Source organism: Erinaceus europaeus, chromosome 7 (assembly GCF_950295315.1).
Source record: "Erinaceus europaeus chromosome 7, mEriEur2.1, whole genome shotgun sequence".
Taxonomy (NCBI): Eukaryota; Metazoa; Chordata; class Mammalia; order Eulipotyphla; family Erinaceidae; genus Erinaceus; species Erinaceus europaeus.
In genome coordinates this window covers 125,703,671-125,719,167 of record NC_080168.1, presented here as the reverse complement: position 1 = coordinate 125,719,167, position 15,497 = coordinate 125,703,671, and the positions used below count along the sequence as shown (strand labels likewise).

The 15,497-nt window shown below is 39.2% G+C and overlaps 1 protein-coding gene across 10 annotated transcripts in view; it reads left to right on the top strand.

Moving 5' to 3' along the window:
* Window positions 1-15,497, top strand: part of EEA1 (early endosome antigen 1) — a 119,891-nt gene that overhangs the window by 44,145 nt on the left and 60,249 nt on the right. For 6 of the 10 annotated variants that reach the window (XM_060195520.1, XM_060195518.1, XM_016188187.2 and 3 more), the window contains 5 exons: window positions 7,802-7,856; window positions 7,951-8,016; window positions 10,926-10,965; window positions 13,061-13,174; window positions 14,218-14,339. In XM_060195520.1, coding sequence (XP_060051503.1) covers window positions 7,802-7,856; window positions 7,951-8,016; window positions 10,926-10,965; window positions 13,061-13,174; window positions 14,218-14,339 — 397 coding nt within the window. Of the gene's footprint in view, window positions 1-7,801; window positions 7,857-7,950; window positions 8,040-9,935; window positions 10,045-10,925; window positions 10,966-13,060; window positions 13,175-14,217; window positions 14,340-15,497 lie in introns of those variants that run through there. The other 4 variants (XM_060195525.1, XM_060195522.1, XM_060195526.1 and 1 more) reach the window with 3 other exon arrangements.

Genomic DNA, 15,497 nt, shown 5'->3' with positions numbered 1-15,497 from the left:
CTTATACTATTAGTGTTTTTCCTTATTTATCATGACTTGCTTTATTGTTACAATCTATCTATTCTTGACCAACACTTATCTATAGTGTTGGTATATGGGTTACAGGTCTTATGCTTCGAGTAAAGATTGTGAGTAGCTAGGGAAAGCTAAAGGCACTAGAGGCTGAGCATGCACAAGGACCCGTGTTCAAGGCCCTGGTCTCCATCTTCAAGGGGGAAGCTTCACAAGTGGTGAAGTATTACTGCAGGTGTCTGTCTTTCTCCTCTCTCTCTGCCATCCCCCTCTCAATTTCTCTCTGTCTCTACCCAGTAAAATAAAAATAATTAAAAAATATTTTTTAAAAAGTCAGCCCAGTGGTCCAGGAGGTGGCACAGTGTATGAGGTGAGGTGTCAGACTCTCCAGCATGAGGTCCTGAGTTCAATCCCTGGCAGCACATGGACCGCAGTGATGTCTGCTTCTTTATCCTCCTTTCTCATTAATACGTAAACAAAATATTTTTTAAAAAGTCATCTCAGAGCAGTAAAGTCCCAGGCTGACTGAAATGAACAAATAAAACTTTAAAAAAAGGCTAAATTATGTCTCTTACTCTTTTTAAAAGAAATAATTTTGCTTTATTTCTCTTTTACCAAAATAGTGAATTTAGCCAAAAATTAAAATTTAGTAATTCTTTTTTTTAACAGTTTTTTAAACTGTTAAAAATTTATTATTATTTTTATTTATTGTATAGAGACAGCCAGAAATCAAGAGGGAGGGGGGTAATAGAGAGGGAGAGAGACAGAGAGACACCTGCCAGCCCTGCTTCACCACTTGTAAAGCTTTTCCTCTGCAGGTGGTGACCGGGGGCTCGAACCTGGGCCCTTGTACATTGTAATACGTGCGCTCAACCAGGTGTGCCACCACCTGGCCCCAAATTTAGTAATTCTTAAAAAAATTTTTTTTAAACAAATGTGACAACAAACACAGATTTATATTTTAAGCCTGATAATTTTGCCCAGCCTAAAAAATAATTAACTGGGGGGGGGGGGAGACAGAGAACCAAGGTGTCACTGTAGAGCAGATGACCCTTTTGAGTCCAGTGTTTTCTCCACTGGACCACCTCCCAGCCCTTAAAGATGAAGCTAGATGGTCCCCCTGTTTTGGAATGGGTCTCTCCAGTGGTTTTTGTTTGTTGTTGCTGTTGTTTCTTTTTCTCCACAGCACTGCTCAGCTCTGACTTGTGGTGGTGGTAAGGATAGAACCTGGGATCCTGGTGCCTCTGGCATAAAACCCTTTTTTTGTAATTATTATGTTACCTCGCTGACTTAGAACACTTCATGTAACTTTTTATAATGCAGCACCAAAGCCTCACACAGGTATGGAACCTGTGCGGAGTGAACTCTCTGCTCCATTGTTAAAATAGTTGCACTTCTTTGAAAGAGAGAGATTGGCACTGGGCCATGGTATATCTGGTAGGTGTATACATTACTGTGCTCAGGGACCCGAGTCCCTAACTCCCAAGTTCTCAGCTATGGGGTTGGGGGAGCCTTTGCCCTGCTGTTCCCCTAACCGGTTCCTTCAGAGGTCAACAGTAACCTGGATGATTGTTGGTTCTTATCTTACATGACCTTGGTTTTGCTTATGCATTACCATGCAACAACACACCCAAAACTCAGTGGTTTTCACTGATAAAAGTTTATTCCTTCTCATTGTTGTTTGAGTTGTCTGCACGGCTCTCCCACTTTAAGTATTCTAGACTAGGGTGCTGTGAAGGCCAGAAAGTTCAACAAGACCCCACATCCAGGGCTGTGAATTGCTGACTGAGAGCTTAGTTGGGAGCCTCAGATCTTTTTTCTGTGTCTTCGTTAGAGGAAATACTGATTTACAAGATGATTGTTGTTAAATGGGAACAATTTCTTCTCCCCCCCACCCTCTGGAGTAAGTGTCCCTGCATCACACCCACTACCAACTGACATCTTCCTTTGGCTGCTCGAACTTATTCTCAGCAATTGGGTTCTAAGAAAGGGTATTTTAGGAGGAAAGAAGCAAAAACTACCCATCTGAAGTCCTGGATTTACAAGTGTCAGTGCATCATTTTTGCTCCATGGTATTGATTCAAGTCACTACAGGGCCACTTGGGACTCTGAGGACCAGCTCAGATTCTAGACACCAAAAAGTGAACTAGTATCTTTCAGCAGAGGAGTGACTTTTGCTTTTGGAAGGGAAGAACTGAGGATGGCAGACGTCTTTGTAGAACTTGCTCTCACTCTGTTCTTCGGAGGCATTGTGCACTGTGGTCATTCTTTTTTGATTTGTTGTGTCCTCTGCCTCTTTGTCGGCTTCTTGGGGTAGTAGCCACACCCACAGATCCCTTCTAAACTACTTCTTCAGTCTCCCATGACCTCCCAGGATACCTGGGTGTGTTTTCTTGAGTGTTCTAGAGGAACACCTCCGCTCTGGCGCTCTGAAGGCAGGGCTCATGGCATTTCCTCCTCAGCTGCCTCCTTAGTGGCAGTTCCGCGTGTGGTGAAAGGCATTGCTAACCCTCCACCTGAATACAAGAGCCAGAAGATTGGATCTGCTGGTGTTGACACACTTCCCCTACCCCCTTCCAGGCTGTCAGAAGGCTTAGTTAATTCTGTCTCCTAAGCAGTCCATGTAGCCTTTTCTATCTCTATTGCTATGACTTGTTTTAGGCTTCATCATTCCTTTTTTTTAGTATTTATAGTTGGTTGTTGGTCTTTGGTCTTGTACCTTACGATCGACTTTCCATATTGCTGCCAGAACGCAATGAAAATTTAATTGCTGTTGTTCTACATAATAGCTTTCATAGGTTTCCTCTTGCTTACAGAATAGTTGCTGTGTACTTTTCCCAGATTTATTTCTGACTGTCCCTACTCTTCCCATCTTCCTATACCTCTCCACTGTGTGACTGTATCCTGCCCTGCTGTCACACACTGATAGCATGTGCTTATGGGAAGGCCATGTTCACATGACTTGGGTGGATCAGAAAACCACTTTGTTTTAAAGTTATCTCTGACTTTATCTTAATTCCACCATGACTGATCACGTGTTGAAAACTTGATGCACTTGTAATTTTTTGGAGGGACCAGACTTTCGAAAAGTATATATAAATAGTAATCTAAGTAGTAAAACTCAGATGGCTCCAAAACTTCTATAGTGCAAGTTAACTTCTTACCACACCCTTACCCTAGCATCTTACTATTCATCAGTTTCTTGTGTTTATTTCCAGAGGAACTCTGTACACACGTACACACACACACACACACACACACACACACACACACACACACACACACACATGTAAAGGAATATATGTGTGTAGTTATATAAATGAGTTGTTCTACATTGTTATATACCTTTTGTTTCTATTTTTATCTTATGGATTATTAAACTTCAGTACAAATAAAATATTTATCTTTTCTTTTAAAGATTTATTTTTATCAGAGAAGGGACAGGAAGACAAGACATGGATGTCGGAGCACTTCCTGTTTCAGCATATGGAAGTTCTCTGCTCTGCTTGCTGAGCCACCTACTGGCTGTTATTATTACTATTTTTAAATATTTATTTATTTATTTATTTCCTTTTGTTGCTTTTGTTCTTTTATAGTTGTAGTTATTATTGATGCTGTTATTTGTTTTTGGATAGGACAGAGTGAAATGGAGAGAGGAGGGGAAGACAGAGAGGGGGAAAGAAAGACAGACACCTGCAGACCTGCTTCACCGCCTGTGAAGCGACTCCCCTGCAGGTGGGGAGCCGGGGGCTCGAACCGGGATCCTTCCACCGGACCTTGTGCTTTGCGTGACGTGCACTTGACCCGCTGACTCCCTGACTTCTTTTTTTTTTTTTTGAGAGCATAGAATTTTATCATTTTCCTGTTGAAGAACATTTAGAATATTTTCAGTATTTGCAGTTACCTATTTTTGTGGCATATGTGCTCATGTACCTACTATTTGCATGTGTGAGAATAACTACAAAATTCCTTTCTTTCTCTATCCTCCCTTCCTAAGTTGTAGCACCTTTTTTTTTACTTGTCACTAAGGCTTCAGTGTCCCAATTTTTTTCAAGTAGAAAACAAGAATATGAGAGCTGAGTGCTAAAGTTCCCCTAGTGCCAAGGTCCTACCAAGTGGCGTACTGGGAGCTTGAACCTGGGTCAGGACATATAACTGACTAACCAGACACCCTCCTCCCAGGTGAGCTGTCCCACTGGTCCCAAGATAAATTTCCCGAAATGGAGTTTGTAGGACAAGGTTTCCCTTTAAAATTTTGGATCTATATTGCCAGATTGACTTTTATAAATGCCCTAGGTTGTTTTGAAATGGTACACGTTTCAAAGGATTTTCTTGTATAGGCAAACTACTACAAATTTACTATAGTGCCGTTTTTGTTTTATTATTTTATTTTTATTTTTAAATTTCTTTATTGGGGAATTAATGTTTTACGTTGGACAGTAAATACAATGGTTTGTACATGCATCACATTCCCCAGTTTTCCACGTACGATACAACCCCCACTAGGTCCTCTGTCATCCTTCTTGGACCTGTGTTCTCCCCCGCCCCACCTGTAGTGCAGTTTTTAAAAGAGATTAATTAGAGAAAAAGTCTAGCAAATTAGAAATTGAATTGGAATGATTATCTTTAGCTTTTTAAAAACTATTTTATTTATTTTATTTTTGAGAGAAATGCAGAGATAGAGACACAGAAACCCCAGAGCACTGCTCAGCTCTGGCTTATGGTGGTGCGGCGGATTGAACCTGGGATTTAGGAGTCTCAGGCATGAGAGTCTGTTTGCAGAACCATTATGCTGCCTCCCCTCCTCCCTATCTTTGGATTTTTATTAAATTTAATAGGAGACATTTCAGTATATTGCAATTACTTCCTTTCTTTTAGTTTATATATAGAAGACTAATACATGTTAGAGAGAACTTAAAACACCGTCACATTTTCCCATGCACATAGAAAGGTTGTGTGTTCTAGAAGCGGCATATAGTTCTTTTAAGTCACATAGCAGAGCAGGAGGTAGGGACACATATGTACACACAACAGAGAAATGAAAATTGTGTGGAAAGACATATTTTAAGAACCAACTAAAGTAGCAGAACCTATTACCTAAATTTAATTCTGTATTGAGAGATTAAAGATTTCACCTTAACGTTTATCTTCATGGAGGTGGTAGAAGTGAGTGCTTTTTTTTTTTAAATTGAGAAATAATTGACATACATCACTGTTTAATCTTTAAGATACACATCATTACGGTTTGATTTATGTATATTGAAAATTTACTGCCAAAATAGGTTCTGCTAAGCTATCCCCTCAAAAGAATTAGAAAGATGTGGTCTGGGAGGTGGCACAATGGATGAAGTGTTGGACTCTCAAGCATGAGGTCCTGAGTTCAATCCCCGGCAGCACATGTACCAGAGTGATGCCTGGTTCTTTCTCTCTCCTCCTGTCCCTCTCATTAATAAATAAAATATTTTAAAAATGAATTAGAAAGATAAGACATTTTTCTTTCTTTGTGTTGAGAAATCTTTGGATTTGTATTCATAACCTTTTTTATTATTATTATTTCTGTCATAAAACAAATGGAACTCTGACTCATTAGTTTATATGGTTTCTTTCCTCAGTAGATTGACCGACTTTAGAGTCTGGATTAGAATATGAGTGAATTCTTTTTTTTTTAAATTTATTTTTTATTTAAGAAAGGATAAATTAACAAAACCATAGGGTAGGAGGGGTACAACTCCACACAATTCCCACTACCCAGTCTCCATATCCCATCCCCTCCCCTGATAGCTTTCCCATTCTCTATCCCTCTGGGAATATGGACCCAGGGTCGTTGTGGGTTGCAGAAGGTGGAAGGTCTGGCTTCTGTAATTGCTTCCCTGCTGAACATGGACGTTGACTGGTCAGTCCATACTCCCAGTCTGCCTCTCTCTTTCCCTAGTCGGGTGGGTCTCTGGGGAAGCGGAGCTCCAGGGCACATTGGTGGGGTCTTCAGTCCAGGGAAGCCTGGCCGGCATCCTGATGGCATCTGGAACCTGGTGGCTGAAAAGAGAGCTAACATACAAAGCCAAACAAATTGTTGAGCAATCATGGACCCAAAGGTTGGAATAGTGCAGATGAAGTGTTAGGGGGATACTCACTGCAAACTCTAGTGTACTTCCGCTTTCAGGTATATATTTTGCAGTAGTTTATGGATACATGTGAACATAAGCTCTCTCTCACAGAAACTGGTGTATATGTAGGTTTTGGGACTTTGTTAGAAAGTGAACCACCTGGGATGGAATTAGAGAATACTATGAAAGGAAAGGTCTCACCCGAGTAATGAAGCTGAAGGGTTGTTATTCCACACGTGAAGTCTCTGGACACAGTCTGAGCTGAAGCATGTTGAGGTGGCAATCGTTGCATTGATTAGGTTGCGATCGGCAGATGCGATATTATTTGATATGGATTGGGAGAGGCATACAGGAAAGTGGGCCCTATCCTAAGGTTCCACGACTGGGGGAAATATAGGCTCTCTAGTGGAGAGGTTCCTGCTATCTTAGGATTCAAAAAGACAATGGATAGTTAATGTTATCATGACATTATTTGGTAATTGGGTTAGCTTTGAAAAGTCCTTTTGTTAGGGTTTGCTGTACAGTACCCAGTATCTTGTATGTAGCTGTGCCATTGGTTGCTTCTGATCTACTTGGTCTAGGCTTTTGAGAGAGTCCGCATATCAAATACACAGCCTATATATTAAAAAGACTCAGTCTGTGTTTTAAAAACTTCGAGACATACAATTAATTTTCCCCCCTCTCATATTCTTTACGTATGAATGGCTGCAGAAGGTAGAGGACTCATTTCTCCCTCTTTGACTTTCTTTTTGTTAGTAAATTCCTTTTCTGTTGTTAGCCCCGACTCACAGATGCAGCTGACTTCCTCTCTTTCTCTTCTCTACTCCTTCGCCTATCCTGGAGAATAGTATCCCATTGTTTCTTGTGTTGTTGCTTTATCTGTGGATGTGGATTTGGCCTTTTACATCAGCAGAGCTGGTGGACTCCTCTGTGTGTGTATTCCCTTTCTAGTAGGGTGAATTCCTTTGAGTGTTGCTGAGCTGCTCATTTCAAACCTTGTGGTCTTCTGCCCAGGCCGGCAGCCTCTGATGGCATGGAGTAAGTAGGCCCCCCCCCCTTTTTTTTTTCTGCAGTCAAAGTCAGCAGGGGAAGGTACTACACTCTGGCTCTCTAGAGTAATCTCAAGTATGCTTTCTGAAAATGTATGTTCATCCTCCTGCATTAGGGTCTGGAGCAGTCTCCTGCTCTTCACTCTTCACCAGACAGACTCTTAGGTGAGGGGAGCAGAAAGCGACAAGGTTCTGAGTGGAAAGAATGTGCCAGACACAAAGAAGTCAGTGGCTCTGCAGCTCGGAGAACGCGGGAAAGGGACTGGTCAGCGACTAGATTGTGAGGCTGTCTGCTTTTTTGCCAGTGCGTTTAGATTTTGTGCTCACTGCCGTAGGAAGCTGTCTGTGCACCTGTCTGTGAAATTAATGGGAGATACTCTGCTTCTTGCGCAGGCACTTGTAGTCAGTCACGGGATTATTTTTACAGTAAAGACTTTCCCCCCTTTGTAAACTATGAGTTTTAAGAATAAAGTTTTTCTTAGGGTTAGATATTTACATATGCTACTGTACATAAAATTTAATAATCTTTTAAAGAAACAGAAAACTAAATAAGTAGTCGCTAGCTGAAATTTGTTGGCAACTATTAACTAAAAAGCATTCCTGTTAATTTGGTTTTTTTTAACCATTTATGCTTAGAGAGGACATAACACTACTTAGACAAGAAGTTCAAGACCTGCAGGCCTCACTGAAGGTGAGATATGAGATCATTATACTTATTTGTTTTTTAGTATTTTAGGTAGGTAGTAAATCTTCTAAATTTTACTAATTAGTGATATTTTCCTTAGGAGGAAAAATGGTTCTCAGAAGAATTAAAGAAAGAGCTCGAGAAATTCCAAGGGCTGCGGCAGCAAGTAATTGCTTTTGAATGCTTGAAGTGTGTTTAATAGTTGTTTATTTTCATCATTGAAAACTAAGCATAAGTCTAATATAATTAATTTGTTTTCCTGCATTTAATTGCCTACATTGTATATCCCTTGTAATTTAAATTTGAATTAAATTTATTTATTCTTTTGTAGTATTAACAATGTTGGTTTTAGGAAACACTAAAATATATATTTTAAAATTTCTTTATTGGGGAATTAATCTTTTACATTGGACAGTAAATACAATAGTTTGTACATGCATAACATTTCCCAATTTTCCATATAACAGTACAACCCCCACTAGGTCCTCTGTCATCCTTCTTGGATCTGTATTCTCCCCACCCACCCACCCCAGAGTCTTCTACTTTGGCGCGATACGCCAACTCCAGTTCAGGTTCTACTTGTGTTTTCTCTTCTGATCTTGTTTTTCAACTTCTGCCTGAGAGTGAGATCATCCCATATTCATCCTTCTGGAAACATTAAAATATTAATGTACATGTTTATGCACAGATATGCATATACTCATATGCATACACATGTACGTATGTACACATAGACACACACACATATATATGGTTTGAATTTAACTGTTTGATAAGTAGGGAAAAAATCTAAGAAAATCATTGGAATAAGAAATGGTTATTTATGAGTGAAATTCTTTTTGCTATGTTGAAGTTTAATGTAGTTTCTAAATAAATCTCTTAACCATTCTGAGTTTTCTCTTTTTCTTCTTTCTTTTCCTCCTTCTTCCCTTCCTTCCATTTTTCCTTTCCTTTCCTTCTTCCTTCCTTCCTTCCTTTCTTCCTTCTAAAACCAGAGCACTGCTCAGTCTATATTGGTGCTGGTGATTGAACCTGGCAACTCAGAGCATCAGATACGAGAGCTATTTACACAACCACTGTGCTGTCTCCTTGTCCTTTTTATATTGCAGTTACATAATTAGAATATTGATCTTTACCAAATCCATTTATAGTTTTTTACTTCTAAGAATGAAGTAGTTACTCTTTAATAGTAGTTTTAATACTTTTATAAAGGGATCAGTGATTCCTCCTGCATTATCTTAGCATATTGGAACTCTCAATCTGTCTATATCAAAAAGTTGTTTGAACTAGGAAAGAGAAAGAACCAACCACCACCACCAACAACAAAAAATGATTATCAGGGGAGTGGGGTGGTAGCGCAGTGAGTGGGTTAAGGATCCTGGTTCAAGCCCCCGGCTCCCCACCTGCAGGGGAGTCGCTTCACAGGCAGTGAAGCAGGTCTGCAGGTGTCTGTCTTCCTCTCCCCCTCTCTGTCTTCCCCTCCTCTCTCCATTTCTCTCTGTCCTATCCAACAACAATGACATCAATAACCAAAACAATAACAACTACAACAACACTTAAAAAAACAAGGGCAACAAAAGGAAAAATAAATAAATATTAAAAAATGATTCTCAGCCTTATTTCTGCTTAGCATCTGTGATTGAGAATGCTTTGAAGGGATTAAAATGATTTTTATTGGGGAGATTAATGGTTTACAGTAAATATAGTTACTGGTACAGATATGCACGATTTCTTAGTTTTCTGTAAAACACTCTAGCCCCCTGCCTACGTCCTCCTTCGACATCATGATCCAGGACCTGAAGGGCCCCCCCCCCCCCCAAGTCCTTTACTTGGTGCAACACACCAAACCCAGTCCAAGTCGTGCTTTGTGTTTCCCCTTACGATCTTGTTCCTCAACTTCTGTCAGTGAGTGGGATCATCCCATGCTCATCCTTCTCTTTCTGGTTGGTCTCAGTTCACATGGGAATTTTGATAGCCTAAAATGTTCAGTACTTCATTTAAATTTGTTCTTTATAAATGTGAATAACAATTAGTAAGCCATGGGCTCTGTTATTTCCTGTATCTGAAAACAGACAATTGTTGATTTCATTTGAGATGATTGTTTCATTCTCTGTAGTGCAAGATATAAATTTCCTTTGCAGAAAAATTACCTTTGGAGCAAATATGCCTTCAGAATTGGTGACTTTAGCCATCAGTAAGTGTTAGGAGTACATTGATATGCTTGACTAGACTTAGATGTTTATAAGTCCTTGTATATTTTGTCCCAAATATAAGTTAAACCAATGGACTATATTTTTTACATTTTCTTCTTTTAAGGATGACAATCCTAAAGTTAAAATTTATGCTTTAAAGCCAAAATTTCAGTTGTGATAGTTCAATATGCATTTCAGTTTGCATATTTTTCAAAGTTGTAAGACTAAATCTTGTCTGCTGATATCCTTCCTTATAATTTGTGTTTATTGGGAGTTGGGCAGTAGCACAGCGGGTTGGGTTAAGCGCACATAGCACGAAGCACAAGGACCGGCATAAGGATCCCAGTTCGAGCCTCTGGCTCCCCTCTTGCAGGAGAGTCGCTTCACAGGCGGTGAAGCAGGTCTGCAGGTGTCTTATCTTTCTCTCCCCCTCTCTGTCTTCCCCTCCTCTCTCCATTTCTCTCTGTCCTATCCAACAACAATGACATCAATAATAACTTACAATAATAAAAAACAAAGGTAACAAAAGGGAATAAATATTTAAATAAAACAAAAAAGAATTTGTATTTATAATTGTAGTAAGTTATTTACTACTGAATTAATGGAATTTAAGATACCATCTACAAAGATCCATGATTATCTGTACATATATATCAACATAAAAAAAACACCTTAGAACCACTGAGCTACAATTACTTTAATATTTCCTTAGAGAACTGTAAGAATTTGAGCAGGTCAAAATTAAATATTTCTCAGAATCTTGCTTCTTACCTGACAGAATGTGACTTTCAGAGGTTTTCTAAATTTAGCAATTTAATGGTATCAACTTTTCCTTTTAATGCGTTTGTTCTTTAGTTTTTATTTATTATTTACTTTTCTTTAGGAACCTAAGCCTGATGGATTGGTGGCTGATTCATCAGCAGGTAATTTAAAGCAGATATTTGTTTCTTTTACATCTTTTATTTATTTATTTATTTATTTATTTATTTTTCTCTTAACTTTTCCTCTGATGCCCATTTTATAAATTTTGTTGTGTGGTTACCCTTATGGCTCTAAAGCAGTGAAGTTTACAGTCATTTTCAAGGTTTGGAGTGCTTATTTGTGCATTTAATAAATTAGTAACTGTGATCTGGGTGGTAGCATGGTGGATAAAGCATTGGACTCTCAAGCATGAGGTCCTACGTTCAGTCCCCAGCAGCACTTGTACCAGAGTGATATGTGGTTCTTTCTCTCCTATCTTTCTCATAAATAAACTTAAAAAAAATCTTAAGAAATAAATTAGTGACTAAAACTGTAGCGTTTTCTTAGTTCACTATATTCTGAAGTTGTAAATAAGTTTCTGGAGTGCTACGTTGATGTGGTTGTTCTGAAGGAAAGCCAAACTTATATTAACGAGTCAGACACTCTTGTCTTTGAAATAAAATGGTGAAATTGACCTCTGGCAGAGTACATCATGAGAAACCAGGAATATGTTTTGAGGTGAATTATTGTATTTCATTTCCCTTTGGGTTCCCTCTTCCTTATGAGAGTCAAATATGAGGAGTTGACAGCATATTTTAACTAAATATTTTAATAAGACCTGCACTCTTAAAGCACTTCTCATGTCATTATGCATCAACAAGTTTCTGCCAGAGGAGTAGAATACACTCTTTTGGGTCAGTGGACAGCTGTTAGGAAATGGCTATAAAATCAAAACAGCCTTTGAGCAAGTCTTCGGGTGTGATGACTACTACTGCTTTTTCTCAGATACTTGTAAGTTAACGATGTGTCCTAAATGAGCCGTATATGCTCAATTCTGCAAATGTGAGGCTACTCTGCTTGTATTTGGATAATATAGGTTGACTGTTGTTTACTGCAGTGATTATATTCTTTGAGGGATATTTTTTATTATCTTTATTTATTGTATAGAGAGAGCCGGAAACTGAGATGAAGGGAGAGATAGGAAAAAAGACAGAAAGACATCTGCAGTACTGCTTCACCACCAGTGAAGTGTTGTTTTTGATGGGCTGGCTTCACGGGCGGGTAACAGACGACCCGGGACTCATGGCTGGGTTGTACGCAGTATCTCTTTATTCATGCAGGACGCAGCGCAATCTATACCAAGCTAAGCTAAACTAAAAAACTACAAACAATCTTGTCCTTATAATTATACTAGCCCAGTAGGGTGGGAACAGGATGCGATGCAGAGAGGGTGGAGAGAAAAGTGACTGGTGAAAATCTGGGTATGACAAGGAGAGGGGGCGGAGCAGGTGAGAATTTTACCTCTAAACCACTAATGCCCTGGAGGGAGTGTGGTGCTTTATGTAAATGTAAAAGTGATTTATGTAAATAGACCACTTTGAATGGGATCAAACCAATCCCTATATAGGCATACCGGTGCTTGGTTAAGCAGAAGCCAGGGGGAGCTGGCATACTATCCAACATCTCCCCCTTTCTTTTTAACTAATGGCCATAGTACCAGGAATGTGGGGCACTTTGTGAGGCAGGGAGACTGATAAGAGGCACACCTCTTGGGGTTCTTCTGTCCCTCCTTGCTCAACCTCTCCGTAGAGAGAGAGACTAACAGGATTGACACACCCCTCAGGCTCAAGCCCTTCCAAACTCAACCATATCCTCACAATTCCCCAACATCTCCCTCTTACTTAATGGCCATATATAACTGGGTCAATGTCTGTAAAAGGCTTCATCTCTGTCAGGGGAATAGCAGTGTAGGGGTGAACAGAAACCTGTATCGTACAGGCGTTTTCAAAAGAACTGGCATAAGACATGGAAAACAAAATAGGCGAGCAGCAATAACCAGTGTGATGCCAAGGGGAACGTTTCTTGCCTCAAAGGGCAAGGCCTAGCAGGTGGGGAGTGGGGACTCAAACCTGGATTCTTGTCCCTGATATATATGCTTAACCAAGTGTGCCACCTCTCAGCTCCTTAGTGATTATATTCTAAGAAAGAACAACTTAGCAGATGTGTTTATGACTGTATTTAAATAATAGATGCTTTATTATTATTAATTATTGATAGAACTGCAGTCTTTGGAACGGCAATTAGAAGAAGCCCAAACAGAAAATTTTAATATCAAGCAAATGAAAGATTTATTTGAACAGAAAGCAGCCCAACTTGCTACTGAAATTGCAGGTAAATTGAAACATTATATTTTAGTCAGGGAATCAGTCGCATACCTGTCTGCTACTATATATCCTAAATGTTGTGTTTTTAATGTAAATAAAAATTTTATGTAGTGACTGTTGGAATTTAGTGATAAAATAATCTGGATATAGATCATTACTATTTCTTGTGTTCTCTGTCCTGTCTTCAAAGAAGCACTTTTAATTTCTAGAGAAGATGTATTTTATTTAGTGGTATGTTTAAATGTAGACAAGCAGCATTTTGGAGAAGTTAATGACACTATGGATTTAAGAGTCACTGTGATTCAATATATTATGATTCTTTGTCTATTTTTACTGGAGCACTGCTAATGCCAGGGATTGAACTTGGGGCCTTAGAGCCTCAGACATGACAGTCTTTTTGCATAACCATTATACTGTCTCCCTGGCTCTTATATATTATTATTTCAAATAACTATGTTACTTATTGTTCAGTTAAAAAAAAAAGTACAGAGAGAAAGCTAGAGAGAGACCAGAGAAGTGCTCAGCTCTAGTTTATTAAGGTGGTGCTTGGGATTGAGCCTGGAGCCTCAGGAGCTCAGGCGTGAGAGTCTTTCTGCATAGCTGTTACTCTGTCTCTGCAGGCCTGTGTATGCTATTTTAAACTACATTCTTTGATAAAATACTGCTTGTGATTAGGTATCCGATAAAATGCTATTTAGTAGAATATATATAGAGAAAAACATCTGTTGGAACTAGGTTAGTGACTCAGTGGTAGAGCCATTGTTTGAGGTCTTGCACTGTGAAGTCCTGAGTCTGATCCCTAGTACCCTGTAAGATGGTGCAACAGTAGTTTAGTTTTCTCTCTCTTTGGCAGTGAACATATGAAAAAAGAAAGACTTGTTTATTTTAACATTGCCATTCATATAACCAGAAATACAATTTTATTTACGGTTGGCTAAAGAATGAGAATTTGAAATAGAATTATATACAAATGTACACAGTAGGAGATATGATTTATAAAACTGTCCTGACCTAGAATTCACTACTATTTTTCAAACTATCTTTAATAAGATATTAAGTCAAAATATGATGAAGAGAAGAGTCTTCGAGAAGCTGCTGACCAAAAAGTGATACATCTGACAGAAGATCTAAACAAAGAGGCAACTGTAATCAGAGACCTGAAGACTGAGCTGGTAATTTGAAGCTATTTATTGGAATGAACCTTTATAGTTTCCTAAATGAAAAATGAAGTACATGCTCTGATGAAAAGATTTTAAAATATAGCTTGAGTAAAATGGAGGCAATTAGAAATTACCTGTAGCTCTACCATACGTAACGTGGCTCTAAAGTAAAAATGGAATTTTATTTCATTTTATTTTTTTATTGATTTACCTATGATTGACAAGTTCGTTGGATAAGAGGGGTAAAGTTCCACACAATTCCCACCACCAGAGTTCCCATCCCATCCCCTCCATTGGAAGCTTCCTATTCTTTATCCCTCTGGGAGCATGAACCCAGGATCATTACGGGTGCAGAAGGTGGAAGGTCTGGCTTCTGTAATTGCTTCTCCGCTGAACATGGGCATTGGCAGGTCGATCCATACTCCCAGCCCATTTCTCTCTTTCCCTAGTGGGGCAGGGCTCTGGGGAGGTGAGGTTCCAGGACACACTGGTGAGGTCGTCCATCCAGTAAAGTCAGGTTGACATCATGGTAGCACCTACAGCTTGGTGGCTAAAAAAGCAGTACGATATAAAGCAGGACAAACTGTTTAATAATCAGGAACCTAAATGTAAGAATAGAGCAGATGAGATTTGGGGTCTCCAAAAAATAGAATTTTTTTTAAAAAAATTATTTATTTATTCCCTTTTGTTGCCCTTCTTGTTCTATTGTTGTAGTTATTTGCCAGTCCCTGTTCAGGGCGCCATTTGCCGGGCTGGCTTCACGGGCTGTAGAGAGTTGACCAGGGACTCATGGCTGAGCTGGAAAGCAGTATCTCGTTTATTAATCAGATACATCGCCTTTTATGTATCTCTTCACCAGAAGTGACAAGGGAAAGGAAATGACTAGGAGAGGGGGCGGAGCAAAAAAAGAGCATGAACAGAACATAGAAAGCTTCCACCTAACCAGTGGGGATGAAACCGATACCCTGCAGGCAGGGCGGGACCCAGGTAAAACAGTGATTATGTAACTAGACCACATCGTAAGTAATACAAGCGAACCTAATGTGATAATCAAAACAGAAGGTCTTTTTTTTTTTTTTAATAATTTATTTCTTTATTGGGGAATTAATGTTTTACATTCAACAGTAAATACAATAGTTTGTACATGCATAACATTCCCCAGATTCCCAT